Below are 15,353 nucleotides of genomic sequence, written 5' to 3'. Positions count from 1 at the left end.
AATAAGGGATAGAGGGGGCGGCAGCGCCAGGGGATTCCTGTTGCATCTGCCCGGTTCCTGGGCCGGGCCTTGCTTCTGTGTTCGGCGGTGCCGAGCCGGAGCAGCCCCGGCTGCCGTGTGAAATCCGCCGGGAGCGCTCTGTCCCAGGTGCTGCCGGTGCGCTGCGAGCTGAGCGGCCGCGAGTCGCGTACTGACCATAACCATGGCGTGCCTGTGCATTGGCGCCTGTCGAGAGGCTGCTGGAAAATGCCTCTGTCAAAAGAAGTGTGTTCAGGAATTTTCAGACTTAGTTTTGTGCTGACAGCGCTGGTTACCAGTTCTGTGCCTTTGGCCTCTTAAAATGTGATCGTGTTTTGTTAATTTTGCGTTTAATTGTTGAGTATATACATAGTGTATAAAAAAAGCTAGCTGTAATGTGTTTTATGTGGGAATCATGTTTTTTGCCTTGAATAACCATGTTCATGCGTGTTCTTAGTATTTTTTGAAGTTATTTTATTGTGCTAATGTATTTTTTCCATTTAACATAAGACACAGTTGTGTAGTCACCTAAATATGTAGTAGGATGATTTGCTATACCAATTTTTCAAATAAACCACTAATAGTGCTCTGGCACTTTGTTCTTGGAAGTGCACAGCACCTATGGTATGGTAAACTTTTGAAGCCAGGAAACCATGCTGTCAGGATGTTTCCATTAAACTGATAGGGTTTTGGCTGGTGGTTTGATTGGTGTAGCTGCCTGGATATGGTGAAGTTTTTAAAACCAGAATTAACTCATTTCTGTAAATAAAAAACACTGTTTTCTGGTTTTGTCTCTGGTAAAAAATGCCATATCAAATGTCACTTGTCTGTAACTGTTATTCTTTGGCCAGTTTACATTCAGTTACTGCACATTGTGATCTTGGAGGATTATTCAAAATCTGTGACTTGAAGTGTCAGTATAAATCATCTTAACTTGGAGTATAAAGTAAAAAAGTGTCTCCAAAATTGGATAAGAACAGTAGAGGGAAATAATTCAATGTCTCTTCCTCAAGCATCTAGACATTATTTTGGCAACAGCCCCAAGCTCTCAGTCGCTCATGTACAGTAATGTATACATAACTTAATTTGAAAGTGTGGAGCTGGCTGTGGTGAGGAAAGCCCTAACTCAAATGAGCATCCTGTCCACAGCTGGGTGTCCACAGCATACCAGAATCCTGTGCTGGTAAATTGTCTTTGTGTGCAGTGCTCAGGGTGCTTTCCTGTGTGTGGTGGAAGCCAAGTGTGCTGGCCAGAGCCACCTGGCCTGAGAGGGCTTCATGAAATACTTCAGCCTAGCCCATGAGGAATATTTAGAAGGGCTATCTGAGATCCTGCCTGTTCATGTCTAAGCACTGCTTTCCTTTCTGAGATGACAGTCAGGTTTATGCCTGAGTTTAGTTGCTGTACCTTATTCTAACAAACATCTTCAGCATGCTTGTTTGAAAAGTACAAACAGGTTAGACTCTTCTTCCCACATTTCAGGTTTCTGCAGTTGTCTCTCCTCTTTAGAGTGCCCTGAGTGACAGATTTGAAGCTGAGTTGCCTTCCGCTGGTGCTGGAGAAGGAGTGCCGCTGTTCAACAGACATTTAAAGACAAATTGAAGTAGAAGAAGCACAAGGAGCCCAGTAGTTAAAACCCACTAAAACCCCAGTGGTTAGGGTATTGACTCTCCTTGTGTTTTCAGAAGAAAACATTATTATCTAAATTCTTTGAGGAACCTGATGTATTTGCTGTCAGGAAACCAAATGGGATTAGTATTTATTCCAAAAACCCAGCTTCAGAAGTGGTCTAGACACAATGGTCTATTCATTTGTGTCCAAACTGCATTTTCTGCACAAAGACTTTCACTGCAATTTTGAGAATGTGATAATAAAGCAGGGTGTAGTGAGCTTAGATGATTGCCTCTTAAACAACAGTTGCTGACAATTTTTAGCAAATTGTTTTAGTCTTTTGAACGAAAAATATCATCTTGATTATGGCTAAAATATTTCCCTGTTTCTAGAACCAGGTAAAATATGAGATTTGCACCTGGTGTTATTGATATGTGAGTGTGATAAGCTGCTCTGAGTGGTGTGTGAAGTATAAAACATAGTAGGTGCACTATTGTTCTTTAATTTGTGGGAGATGTGTAATTTGTGGGACTGCAATAGACACTGTCAGCGTTTCTCTCCCTTAGCAATTTCCTTATTTCACTTGTAAAGCTGGCAGCAGACGTTATGGGGGTTCTTTAGGTGTGAATTACTGATGCAATTGACTAGATCCCTCTTCCTGCCTGACTGACAGCCTTGTCAGTGACTTTGATGCAGCCTGCACTGGGTTACATCTTGACAGGTGATAGCAGATGCTGCTACCACTCCCTCTAATTCATAGGAACTATCAGTGTCTTGCAGGGCACAACAGTAACGCGATGTGGATCCTCTCATTGGCTCCTTTTCCTTTGTCTCCTCAGTGGTATGAGATTGTATTTTTCACCTAAAACTCAGAAGAATTGATTTTTGTTAGTACAGGACTCTTAAAAAAGAGAACAAAAAAAAAAAAAGAATTTGTGTTTTTAGATTGTTGAATTTCCAGATCAAGCATACTTCAAGTGTATCTTTACACTTTAAAGTTTGAGTAGTTTCAGTAATGTGATAGAGAGATAAACAAGAGTGACTCAAAGCTGTCTGTTTCCTGTGTAAGGTTTTGAATCACCAAGTTGTCTAGTTCAAGCTAAATATTGAAAAGATGAGTTAGCAATAGGTGGTTCTTCCTTTTCTTATGACAGTTAAATGTATTTAAAAGGAGTACAAACCCATTTTTCCTTACTGTCGCTAATCAGTAAATACAAGCAGTATACACTTGTGCTTTTTAAAATGGAAATGTAATATTTCTTGGGGGATTCCAATTCAGTTAAACAAGTTAGGATCAATAGAGTTTATAAATAACTTCTGGATGGAGGAAGTTGTGCTTCAGTGAAAGTGAATTTAAAGGTGCCTGATAAGAGAATCCGTATTCTGAATCATGAAACGAATGTAAGAGGTTTAGTTCTGAGCTCCTAAAAATCTACAGTGCAATTTGTTGGAAGCTAAAGAATACAACACTGGATAAATACTATTTATTTAGTCTGAATTCTTCTCCCTGTGTTGATCCAACTCTACATCTCTTCACATGAGTGTGAGATTTTTGGGGGGCTTTTGAAGATATTTTTTGAAGGTATTTTTTTTGTACACCTCCAGCAGGAGCTTGTCACTGCTAATGAGATGCCAAGTGGAGTAGGAAGAGTCAGGATGAGTACAGATTTTGGCTCTCTCACAGGGCCTTTGCAAAGGATACTCGTGAGTGCATGCTCACAGCTGTTCCATGTGCCTGTATGCAGAAAGCAGAGCCTCCCCATTCTTGTGTTTAGACTTAAATTGGAGCAGAATTCTGTTTGAGCCAGCTGCAGTGACTTTGTGATGGGCTGGTGAGGACAGAAGATGGATGTACTGAGTGCAGTGGGCATCCTGGCTATCCAGTGCTGCCCAGCATACTGAGTGACTGTTTCTTATTGCCATTTGCTTTTTGTGTTTTTCATGGAAGAGTTATTTCTTGCACTCTTCCGGACAGCATACAAAATGGCAACCAGATTTATTTTATGCGTAGAAAGAGTTTGTTGGAATATACAGAGTTAGTGATGAGTATTTGCTTTAACAAAGATGACTGAAGAACCTAATCCAGTCCCAAGCCCCAGTTTGGTATCTGAGTTGTCCAAACCCTTATGCTTTATCTTGGCCAGTTCTCTTGGTGTGTGGTGGTGGTTGACCTTCCAGACACTGGTCTAGTTAGATTTTGGCCTGACCTGGTGTATATACTATTATGTAAGTATAAAAGCTGTGGTAATCCACATAATAACACCACATAAAAATCTCTCAGACCACTTGAGCTGTGGTGCATTTTTTCTTAAGCACTAATTGTCTATTTTTTAAAGCTTTCCTTAATATAATCTGCAGTTATGAAACCATTTGTAATGTGTGCCAAGTTTCAAAGTCTTAGGAAAATTTTTTTTGCAACAAAAATGTTCTACTGACATTCCAGTACATGTCAAAGAAGTAGGACAAAACCACTAATATAGGGCTTACTAATGACTGCTGGACAAGAAATGGGCATTCACTAAAGATTTAGGTAGAACCCAAAGGTTGAGTAAAGACTTAATGCTGTTCTTACTTTATGGGGAAGGAGGGAGTATTGAAAGAGGATCTTAGTTGAACTTGTGTGCAAAATTTTCTAAGTCAGCTGAGGTTACAGCTCTATATTTGATTATTTTGCCTTGAATTCAGTGAGACCTCTGAATTAATAAATCTTTATATTTAGCATTTTAAAAAGCTATTTTATTTTTCAATTAGTAACTCACACCCAGACTTTATTTCTATTGTGAGGCCTGCTTTAGGTGTGATAACCGTGAGTAAATCAATGTTGTGTGTGAATGCTCTGAGATTTAAATTTGAAATATACTTTGCTAGGGCCACGTTAGATAAAAATTACTTCAGGGGCAGTATTGCAGAGGCTACTGAGTTACATGTACCTTTAAAAATCTCCAACTTTCTATTGGAATTGTTTCCATTATTGAGCTCATTAGAGAACTAAGGCAAACAGGTACTTTGGGGCCCATCTAATAGAGATTTCCCTTAAGAAAGAGCTGCTGATTATAACGTAATAAAATGTTGCTTTTCCCTTCCCTTCAAGATAATTGCCACAGCTGAGGCCTAATTAACTGTGACAGCGCTTTATTTTTTTTCTTTTCTGCTTGTAGATATAGTTGTTTCTGTACGAGGACCAGGGAAGTGCTTATATTTAAGAAAGTACTCTAAAGAACATTTTGTTTAGCTCCACCCTAAGTAGAGCATGTTACTGTGTCAGTAGCTATAAAAAGTGTCAGGCTCATTCTGTGGAGGATGCCAGTTTGTCAGCTTGAATCTCATCTCTTCAGCTTGAATTACTAACTAGCTCCATTACTGTCTTTGTCCTGTAGATGTTCCACTGTTCATTTTTTTTCTGTATTGAAAGCAGAGCGTTGTGCTACTGAACATCTGTGAGAGCAGAAAATATGAAAATTCATGAATTTATATGGATTTTCTTAGTTCTGAGAGATGAGAAAAACTGTCATTAAATGAAGTGATTTTGTCTTTTAATAATTTGGGGAAAAGGTATAATTTTTCATAAATGTGTGAGTGGTCATTAAAGAGAGCATCGCTGATAGGTGAAATTGTCAGTCTTCAGGCCAAACCAAACAGAAATAAGTTTATAATTTTTAGAGATGTTGTCTGGTAGATCATGTTGAGAAGGTTTTTCCCCTTGATTTTTTTTTAATGACAAGACTTTTAGAAAGGTAATTTTAGAATTCTGTGGAATCTCAGTCTATCTTAAGGAGTTGTAAAAAAGAGTGGATTTGCCCTACAGTCTGTAAAGTGCCAACACCTGCTTGAAATTAAGAACAATAGGCCCACTGCTAAGGCTGTAGGTGTATGCTCTTCCTAAAATTATCCTGTGCCTTCCAGCTCTGTATTGCAAAAATGCTGCAAATTTTAGCAAGCTGACCTTACGACACTGATAACACTTCTCAAATCCAGTCTGAAATAACTTGGTCAGTTTTATTGAGGCAGAACATCTCTTTCTGCCTGGCCCAGATGTTTTTCCAAGGGGGCAGGAAGGACAGTGCTATGGTGATTTTTTTTGGGGAAGCAACAAACATGTTTGGACTGGCACTGAAGAGCTGCATCCCACTGCTTGTCTCCTCCTTCCCAGCTGTTTTGTAACATTATGTAATTAATGTCTAAGGTGTACATTGACTGTAGTGCTTTTGTTTTACAATGCCAACCTCAGTCACTACTGCAACACTTAGCACATTAACCTAAAAACCAGGGGCTTGGCTGTTTTAGAGAGAGAGTTCACAGCATGTGAATCTTGGCAATATGCTTAATGTTTTGATTGTGTGGGTTGTGGCTTCTTGAGATAATTTTTATGATTTGCTCATGTCTGATGGGGCTTCCTTTTGTGTCTATTGCCACTTTTCTGAGTTTCAGTACCATATTTGCTGTTCTATGACAGTTGTCCTTTAGATATTACAATATGCTCAGTGTTTTGGTTATTTTTTAAAAGTCTTCAAGTTTTTGAGGTGGCTAATTAAGACACTTGGAGCAATTGAATGCTTTCTGGAGTATCTAATGAGTGTAAAATATATGATCAGATAAACTTGAGCACATATTGGCAGAATAACTCAAGAAAGTACTGTTCAGGGAACGTAACATTTCTCTGCTGGTGGTTGCTGCCACCCACTGTAGTTGTCAATCTTAATCAGCATCTAAAATCTGCCTCGTTGCTAAGTCAAACCCATCTTCCTTGCCAAATTTAAACTCAGCCATCAGTTTTGCAATGAGTTGAAGCAAGCACTTGTACTCCATCCCAGCAGCTCCTGTGGAGGTTGTTTTCCTCTGGGTGTGACTTTGATGGAGAGAGGGCAGTAATTTATGAATCCCCATATTATACAGCTGGGATAAATGTGTGCCTTCTGTCTAAAACTTGTCTTGTTATCTCACTGGAAATAAGATACTGGAAAGGGAAGTGTGTGGCCTGGTTTACACTATCCTCCAATTCTTTTCCTAAACAGATAATTGTGGCAAATTTTGACAGACAACCTCAATGTCATGTTGTTTTTCCATACCTGACTGTAGCTATGGATGGAACTTCTTGCAAATACCATGTTCTTTGTCTTTTACTCCTTCTGCTCTGTTTTTGTTTCCTCCCTTTGTTGTTCTTTTCCATCTTGTGTGTTTGCTCATCTTTCAGGATAAAAATAGTGAGAAAACATCCAGGCCCTATGGATGTGTTTGGATAGCTTCTGGATGGCCCAGAAGCTATGTGGCCATCACAGGCCAAGGCCAAATCAGAAGTTCCTGTAAATCATTCATGCTAAGCTTGTCTTTTTTGGGAAAGGAGAAGCCTGAGGGGAAAAATAATCTACAGGGATGGAAAATCACAGTGTTATTAAACAGATTGTGGTTTTACCACAGCCCAGACCTTTGAATAAACCCCCTGTTGTTACCTCTTTAAATGAGAGGACTGGGCAGGTGGAGGTTATTGGCTCAATAGGTAGGTCAGAGAGGGGCTTTGTCTCTCAGTAGATCTCATTGTTACAGCTTCCCTGGGTCCTTGTCAGCTTTTGTATGTGCACCTGGCTGGTTGGGACTGTGTGTCCTTGAAGAGGAAAAACAATGCTTTGTTTAATTTGGCAGGGAAAATTGAGTATCCAGGATGAAACTGAGCAGGGCTTTATAGCAGAGCTGGGCCTTGAAGGACATTGTAGTGTGTGTGGTGTCCAGGAATAGGTTCTCGGTCACTTTGTTGCTGGTGAATGGTTTTTAACTTTAAATGTGTCCATGTCCTCCATTAGGCATGGGGGCTTGGAAATAATGAATTAATTAATGTTGATGAGTATGAAGTTTGTCATACATTAAGTGTTTTAGCCTTATTGTATCAAATCTCAAAAATGTGGATGTTTTCCCAAGCAGAGAGAGAATACTGTATTTTTGTTTGCACCTAGTTGATCAAGGGAAGCCAGCTGATGTAAATATTTTGGTTTAATCTGTGGTTTTGTCAGTCATTAGAGTTGCCTGCTTTGAAAAATATTACTAATATTTGAATGTTTCTGTGTTGGAACAAAAAAAAGTATATGGAAACTGGTAGCAGTTTTACATAAAAGTGTAATTGCTTAGAATGTGCTTCTTCCAAAGAAATCCTGTTGTCTTGCAAACAGGTGGAGGGAGCACACTGCCAGGTCACAGAGGATCTGACACAAACTTGTCAAAATACCATTTTGACAGTGGGTCCCAGTTCTTAGAAATCTGTTGTGGGGCTGAGCTTACAGCTTATGTGCGTTAACAGACTGTGACTGCTGCATGGTGTCAGCCTTTGGAACACATCATTGCTCTGAGAGCAAAGCAGTGTAACTTGTTCATGCCTTTTTCCTCTTAAAATCCCAGGCTGTAAGCTCTCTGTTGGAGAGGCCCGGACTGACTGACAAACTCAGTCACGAGCCAAAGGACTGTTTCTCCAAAGCTTTTGCCTGTTCAACTCCTCAGCCTGCAAGCTTTTCAGGAACAAAGCTGACTTTGTCCAGTCTGCTCTCAAACACTTGCTCTGTGGTAATATTACTGTTCTTTTATTGTGCTTCATTTTATGCTTTCAGTCATTCCAAAATGCACGGTTTCAAATTTCTGTTGTGCCTCTTCCTAGCTGTTCCCTTGTTCCAGGGGATTCAGCATCTTTGCTAAAAGAAATCAAACTACCTAGAATTATTGCCTTTATTATGATATTTTTTTTTAATTTTTGGAAGTGTCATGGCTTAATCCCAGCTAACAACTGAGAATCACACAGCCACTTGCTCATTCTCCCAGCTGGTGGGACTGGGGAGATAATTAGAAGGGTGAAAGCTGGAAAACTCCTGGGTTGAGATCAAGAGAGTTCAACAGGGAAAGCAAAAACCATGAGCATCAATAAAGCAAAACAAGGAATTATTCACTTCCCATGGGCAGGCAGGCAGGTGTTCAGTCATTTCCAGGAGACCAGGGCCCAGTCATCTGTAAGGGTTACTTGGAAAGACAAACGCTGTTACTCCAAACATTCCCCCACTTCCTCCTCCTTCTCCCTTCGTAATATATGGAGCATGACACCACAGGTATAGAAATTCCTGCTTATCCAACCTGATTTCCTTTTATGACAAGGTACTGCAGCTGGTTGATCGAGGGAAGCCAGCTGATGTAAAAGTGTGGGTTTCAGCAAAGCTTGGCTGGTGTCTCTCACAGGGTCCTTCTGCACAGGCTGTACAAACAGACCATGCAGTGGGCGAGCAGCTGGCTCACAGGCTGGGCACAAAGGGCTGCACTGAAGGGTCTGCACTGGAGACCTGTCACTAGTGATGTTCTGTAGGGCTCCATCTTAAGCCCTGCGCTTTTCAACATCCCCATTAAAACTTGGATGCAGGACTGGAAGGGATACTAAACAAGTTTGCAGATCACACGAAGCTGGGAGGAGCTGTTGACTCCCTGGAGGCAGGGAGGCCCTTCAGAGAGACCTTGACAAAACAGAGGGCTGGGCAATCACCAGCCAGGTGAACTCCAGCCAGGCCAAGTGCCAGATTCTGCACCTGGGACAGGGCAACCCTGGATGTATGGACAGACTGGGGAATGAGAGGCTGGAGAGCAGCGCTGTGCAAAGGGACCTGGGGGTGCTGGTCCATGGAAAGTTGAATGTGAGTCAGCAGTGCCCTGGCAGCCAGGAAGGCAACTGTGTCCTGGGGGGCATCAGGCACAGCATCGCCAGCTGGGCAAGGGAAGGGATTGTCCTGCTCTGCTCTGGCCTCACCTCGAGTGCTGGGGGCAGTTTGGGGTGCCACAGTATAACCAAGATATTAAGCTATTGGAGAGCATCCAAAGGAGGGCAAGAAAGGTCGTGAAGGGTTTTGAGGGGAAGCACGATGAGAAGTGGCTGAAGTCACTTGGTCTGTTCAGCCTGGAGGAGACTGAGGAGAGACCTCACTGCAGTTACAGCTTCCTCATGAGGGGAAGAGGAGGGGCAGACACTGAGCTCTTCTGTGTGGTGACAGTGACAGGATTTGAGGGAGTGGCCTGAAATTGTGTCGGAGGGGGGGCTTAACTTGGATATCAGGAAAAAATTCTTTCCCCAGAGGATGGTGGGCACTGGAATGGGCTCCCCAGGAAAGTGACCACAGTACCAACTCTGACAGAGCTCAGGAAGCATTTGGACAATACTCTTGGGCACATGGTGTGACTCTTGGGGATGGTGCTGTGCAGGGCCAACTCCTGCAGTCAGTTGGGGTCACCTGTCCCAGCTGGGTCTCGTCCTAACCTCTAGTGCACCCCCAGTCTCCTCACCAGCAGGTCTATACAAAAACTAGAAAAGGCTTTGGCTCTGTGTAAGCCCTGCTCAGCAATAACAAAAACATCCCTATTACTGTCACTGTGTTCAGCACAAATCCAAAACTCAGCCCCATACCAGCCACTATGAAGAAAATTTTCTCTATCCCAGCCAAAACCAACAAAAGAAGTAGAAGAATCTAATGTTGAAAAGAAATGCTTCTCTCTCCCATGGCTATTTTTGTTTTGTTTCACAAAACACATTTATGTGTCTTCCAACACCATTACTGCTTGTCCCACGAGGTTCTGTAGGGTTGTCCCTGAGGGGGAAGGCTGCCATCCTAAGGGGTAGGGAAGTAGCTAGTCAAGCGTGGAAATTTATTGGTGTCAATTGTGTCTCTCCTCTCACTGCAATTTTTTGCAATATTTTGTGGAGGAATAGTTCTAAGCTCCAGACATGCAGCTCAAGTTTTTAGTTAGTCTAATGTGTTGTTAGTTAGTCTAAGTGTAGTTAGTCTAATGTGTTGCATCCTTGAATGTCATATGTAGAACTTGGCACTCTATTTAGATGAACTTTGCTGGGGGCCTGTAGCAAAACTGAAGGAGATTGGAACTTAGTGAGCCAAGTAGTGCAATCAGCTCTGAGGGTAATGATGACTAGAAATGACCTTGGAGAGGGCTGAGACCTGAAAACAAGCAGATTGAAGGTCTGTGAGAAAGGTCAGTCACACACAACATAACAAAATTTTACTGTGTGTATGCAAATATTACGCTGTAAATGTAGTATGCGATATCCAATATGCAAATTTTATTTGGAAAATGTAGCTGAGACTCAAGAGAAGTGATTCTTTGTCTTCACTTACCTGGAAATTCCATTTCCCTTCCTGCCTCCATTACCCAATGTAATATATCTGTAATTAGTGTGTGTCTTAGGTATGAATTCCTCTTTATTAATTTACAAAAATACCTTATAATTTAGTGCAACATCATTTATATATAGGACACTTTTTTTTTAGTTGCTGCAAATAGGTTGCTGCCAGTCTTGAGGATCTTTCTATAGTGGTCGTGGTTCATGTCTGCAAAATTACTTCTCTTTTCATATACATGAATAATTTTATAAATGAAAGACCAAGCTGTGTCTAGAGAAGTGACTTTGTGAGCAGCTTTGGGCAAACCTCTCACTAGTTTATATCTTTCTTTTCATCACTATTTAATCTATTGCTTCAAATTTTGGGTTATTAATCTGTTAAGCATTTCATGAATATTGAAATGTCACAAAGAAGTGTTCTGTGTGAGTCCTTTCTGCATTAGGGGAGGCTGCTCTTTTTCTGCAGTCATGATTTGAATTGAGCAGTAGTTATAAACTGTTTTTATCCTCTCCAAGTAAATTAGCTTAATACAGAATCTGAGAGGAGGATGTTCCATATTCCCCTGCAGTCATGTGGTGGACATCTCAGTACAGAGGGCATGGCAGTGTGAGCTCAGAAGGCAGCTGTTCTACTCTTGCCATCCAGATTATTCCAGTGGAAATTTCAGTCAGCAGTTTGGCTTTTCTAAGGTTTCTAGCATTTAATCATTCACTTTTTAAAATAGAAAGCATGCAGATGTGAAGAAAACCAGGTATGCCAACCTTGCTATAACACTTCATGGATATACCGAAGTGCAATTCAGATTGGTAAAGTTAATGCAAAGCTTGCTTCATTGAGGAGGGTTTTTTTCCTCTTGTATGTTTTTTTTTGTTGTTGTTGTTCTTGAAGTGAAAGTGTTTAGAAGGAAGCTGGCTTTAATACCTTCTTGGAAATTAGCTTGGCATAATTACCATCGATGCATTTAAAAATGGAATTAGGAACTAAGATGTCAGGCAGGAAAAGTAGCAATTGTTTTTTGGATGGGGGAAGCAACTGGACCACACAGGCAAGTAATCTGATAATGCCTCCTCCACCACTTCTCTCTGGTACAGAGAAAGGTTTCTTTCAGTGGAACTTAACTGTGTTTGTAAGCAACACGTAACCGAAACAAGTAATCAAAGACCCTCCTGAAACAAAAGCTTCTGATACCACAAAAATGTCAAATAACTCCCAAATAATTCTATCAATGTTTATTTCAATTTCAGTCCTTTTGTACATAAAGCTTTATGCTTGTGCTTTCTGTTCCTGTAGTGATAGCTATGGTTTGCTTGCTTTTAGGATCTTGAAGACTTGTGAGCAGATGAAAGGGATTGTATGCTTTTGATGTGTCAGGTTTGATAGCAAAGCCTTGTTAAGAGAATTTATCTTTAAAGAGTGTTATCTTTGAATGAGGATGCTGTTTTTCATAGGAAAAGAAAATTCTTTCTTTCAGTTTCTATTTTAAATATAGAATATTTCCATATTTAATAGTGGTCTGGAAGTGATCTCACGTATCATGAGGACATTATTGAACAGCCTTATTGGAACATTGCTTCCTAGACCCTATTATTAGTGTAGTAGCTGAGAGAGATAGGAGCAGCTGCTGAGTTTTGTTCTGAGTGCCTGGATGGGTGTGTTGAGGAGGCATTCCCAGTGACAAGCAGAGGCACTAGGGGATGTCAGGAAGGAATTTTGATTGGAAAATAGTTGACATGAACTCAGTGGTTGGTGGTTCTGTCTCTTCTTTCTCTGTCTTCCCTCTGAGAGGTCTGTGTAGCGTAACTTTTCTGATTCCTGCCATAGTCAGCGGAAATTGCTGCCTTCTTCACCTCATTTGATGTCTTTAGCTGCCTTTCTGGTGAACATGTATATGGAAGGGGCTAACAGCAGGCCTGTTAGCTAAAGGAGCGAGAAGAAACTGAGAAGCAAGAAGAAGCTGATAAGGAGCTCTCTCCAAGGATGTAACCAAGGAGACCAAGAGAAGTGAGGAATTGAAGAAAGATAGGAAGATTTTGCAGCTGGGAGAAGTATTTTTAGAAAGTTAGTTGAAGTCACTGTAACTTTTCACCAATAGTGTTATGTTGATTTATTGTAGCCAACAGGGTAGAAGAAGCATAAACAATTGGAAAGTGTATAAAAGGTTAGCCATGTTCAATAATAAAGAGTTGCCATCTGAGACTGCTTGTGGTCTCTGCTTTGTGTCGTGACCGCCTCAACAACGACACATTTATAGAGCAAACTGAGGTGAATGTTCAAGTTTAAGTAATAGGGATGAGCAGCAAAGATCTAAGAGGCATGGGTTTTAGCACATGCTGCCATGGAGACATGCTCATGCTTCCTAAGCGGTTTTGGGAAAGAGCTGTAGGAGAGAACAACAGCTGAATCAAATCTTCTTCGAAGCATGTGCCTCTAGTTCCTTGCTAGGCTTTGGAAAAGATATCCTCAGACCGGGGTGGCCAACGTCAGTTGAATTTTTAGTCACAGCAGAAAAATTAGAAGGGGGAAAAGCATTTCTTTTGTGGCTCTGTAAAAATTGATGTCAGTATTTAGTAATGTCAGAGGAAGAGAGCACGTCAGTTCTCTTCTGAGGAGGAGTGTGGTGGGGTTTCTTTTTTACTTGCTTTCTTTAAGACGCTTATTCCCAGTTGCTTTGCTTCCAGAGAGGGACCCATTATACTGCTCTCTAGTGCAGTTTGCCTCTGCCTTTTCAGGTGACTAACCTTTTCCAGGGGAAAAAAACCAACAAACTGTTTTGTATAACATTGTAATATTCCATAATATTGAATGATAGCATTCATTTATTGAGCATTATTGAGTGAACTTGTTTTCATTTTCCCTTGTGTTTTTTGTTTGCTTAAACATGTTGAATTTGATTGCTGGCAGTCACTTTTCTCAAGTTGCCTTTTAATACTTCATGGACTTCTCATGGTTTTTGGATCAAAGCCCATGGGAATGTTTTAGTGGTATGTGCAGTATATGGAGCTGAGAATTCCTTGGTGTCGTAAACAGTTCCATTAATGTTTGTTTTCTTAAGTTATAATGATGTTTGTCTGTGAGCTGGTTTAATGTTTGTTTTCATTTCAAGAAGATGCATAGTTACAGCTGTAAGTGGCTAATGAATGTGAATAGAGGGAATTGAGAGTTGTTGTTTTGTGTCCCAGCAAAATGAAGCAGAAGCAGTCTGTCTGGCAAAGACTAATTCTTCTGCATACTCTTAGTGATACTAGATACTTGGGAATTCAAGTCAGAGGGAAATTCCTTGCTTTGCCCTATACTCCTGCAATAACAGCTTGGTGTGATTGGGATTTTTGATAGCATGAAGCTCCTTATTTGGGATTGCCACTAGAAAAACCCAGTAGAAGGATTTATATGCAGAAAATGTCATCAGAAGAATTAAAGGTGAGTTTATTTACTTATGATCAGCCAAGTCACAACCCATTTTAAAGTCTTGCTAATGGTTTCCTGTGTTCTATTTGTAGCACTGTGGTTTTTTGTCAGGTGAAGTATGTACACATTAAAGCACATTAATATGAGATTATTCTTAAAAATAAACAAACAAAGCTCTTAACCTGTATAGCACTTAAAAATCCTACGTGCTTAAAGCATTTTAGATGGGAACCTTTCAACATCCTGTGCACTAGGTTGGGCTGTGGCTCTGTTTACACATGGCTGAAGGGAGAGGCCAAGTGATTAGATAGGATTGCACATCAAGCCCTCACTGGAGATGGAGTTAGTTATTAGGAGGCCCTGACATTTAACCTTTTTACCCATGCATTGGCATATTTTGTTTTGTCAGACAGCCTGGAGACATTGGGATTGTGCTGTAAACTGTGAGAATTTTGGACTGCCCATTGAATCCCCTAACCAGTGATCAGAACTGTTTTGATGTAGGTTCTTGCAGATTCAAAGAGAGTGTTGGATTTTAAAAGCTCAGTTTTATTGTGCAGTCATGTTAAATGTTCCAGCAAGGTGCTGAAGCCATCTGATTCTTGGTACTTTCTGGAATATGGAGGACATGGGACTGTTCTTACCTTGGTGCTCTGAGAGAATTTTGAATGTTTTGGCTTGTGCTGCTTGGAAATGTACCCCAACTCCAGCAGTTGGTTCCAGAACTACATCCAGTCAGGCAAAAATCTACACACACCGCACTAGTTACAGTACAGTGCCTTTGGCTTGTCCAGACCTCACCTTGAGCAGCTCACTCAGGCTGAAGGCGCAGCTGCCTGTGCCACCCTGAGCTCCCGCAGTGCCCCTTGGCTCAGTGCTGCCTCTGCTGCTCCTTGCTTCAGTCTGCCTCGCACGGAGCCAGAGCCTTTGGAGCTCACTGCCAGTTTTGACTCTGTTTTCTCCTTTTCCTGTCAGTGACCCTACCCAACTTAGTCTCTGCCCTTACAGATGGTTACTACTGACACCAGTCCTAAATTTAGCTCTAAATTTTTTCTTCGGAACCCATCCTTAGTCCTAATTTGGTGATTGTAGCCTTTAGCAGATACAAGCCAAGAAAGGAAATTTTCCCTGCTGATTCTAACATCTCTCATCATCTGGTGAACCTCTGCTGAA

At 41.1% G+C, this 15,353-nt stretch overlaps 1 protein-coding gene across 1 annotated transcript in view; it reads left to right on the top strand.

Annotated features, from left to right (window-relative positions):
* ARHGAP10 (Rho GTPase activating protein 10) overlaps positions 1 to 15,353 on the top strand; it is a 145,468-nt gene that overhangs the window by 5,756 nt on the left and 124,359 nt on the right. The window contains exon 3 of the mRNA XM_005418204.3: positions 13 to 187. Coding sequence (XP_005418261.2) covers positions 13 to 187 — 175 coding nt within the window. The remainder of the gene's footprint in view (positions 1 to 12; positions 188 to 15,353) is intronic.

This window comes from Geospiza fortis, unplaced genomic scaffold, assembly GCF_000277835.1.
Source record: "Geospiza fortis unplaced genomic scaffold, GeoFor_1.0 scaffold11, whole genome shotgun sequence".
NCBI classification, from domain to species: Eukaryota; Metazoa; Chordata; class Aves; order Passeriformes; family Thraupidae; genus Geospiza; species Geospiza fortis.
This window is presented reverse-complemented; position numbering and strand designations above follow the sequence as displayed.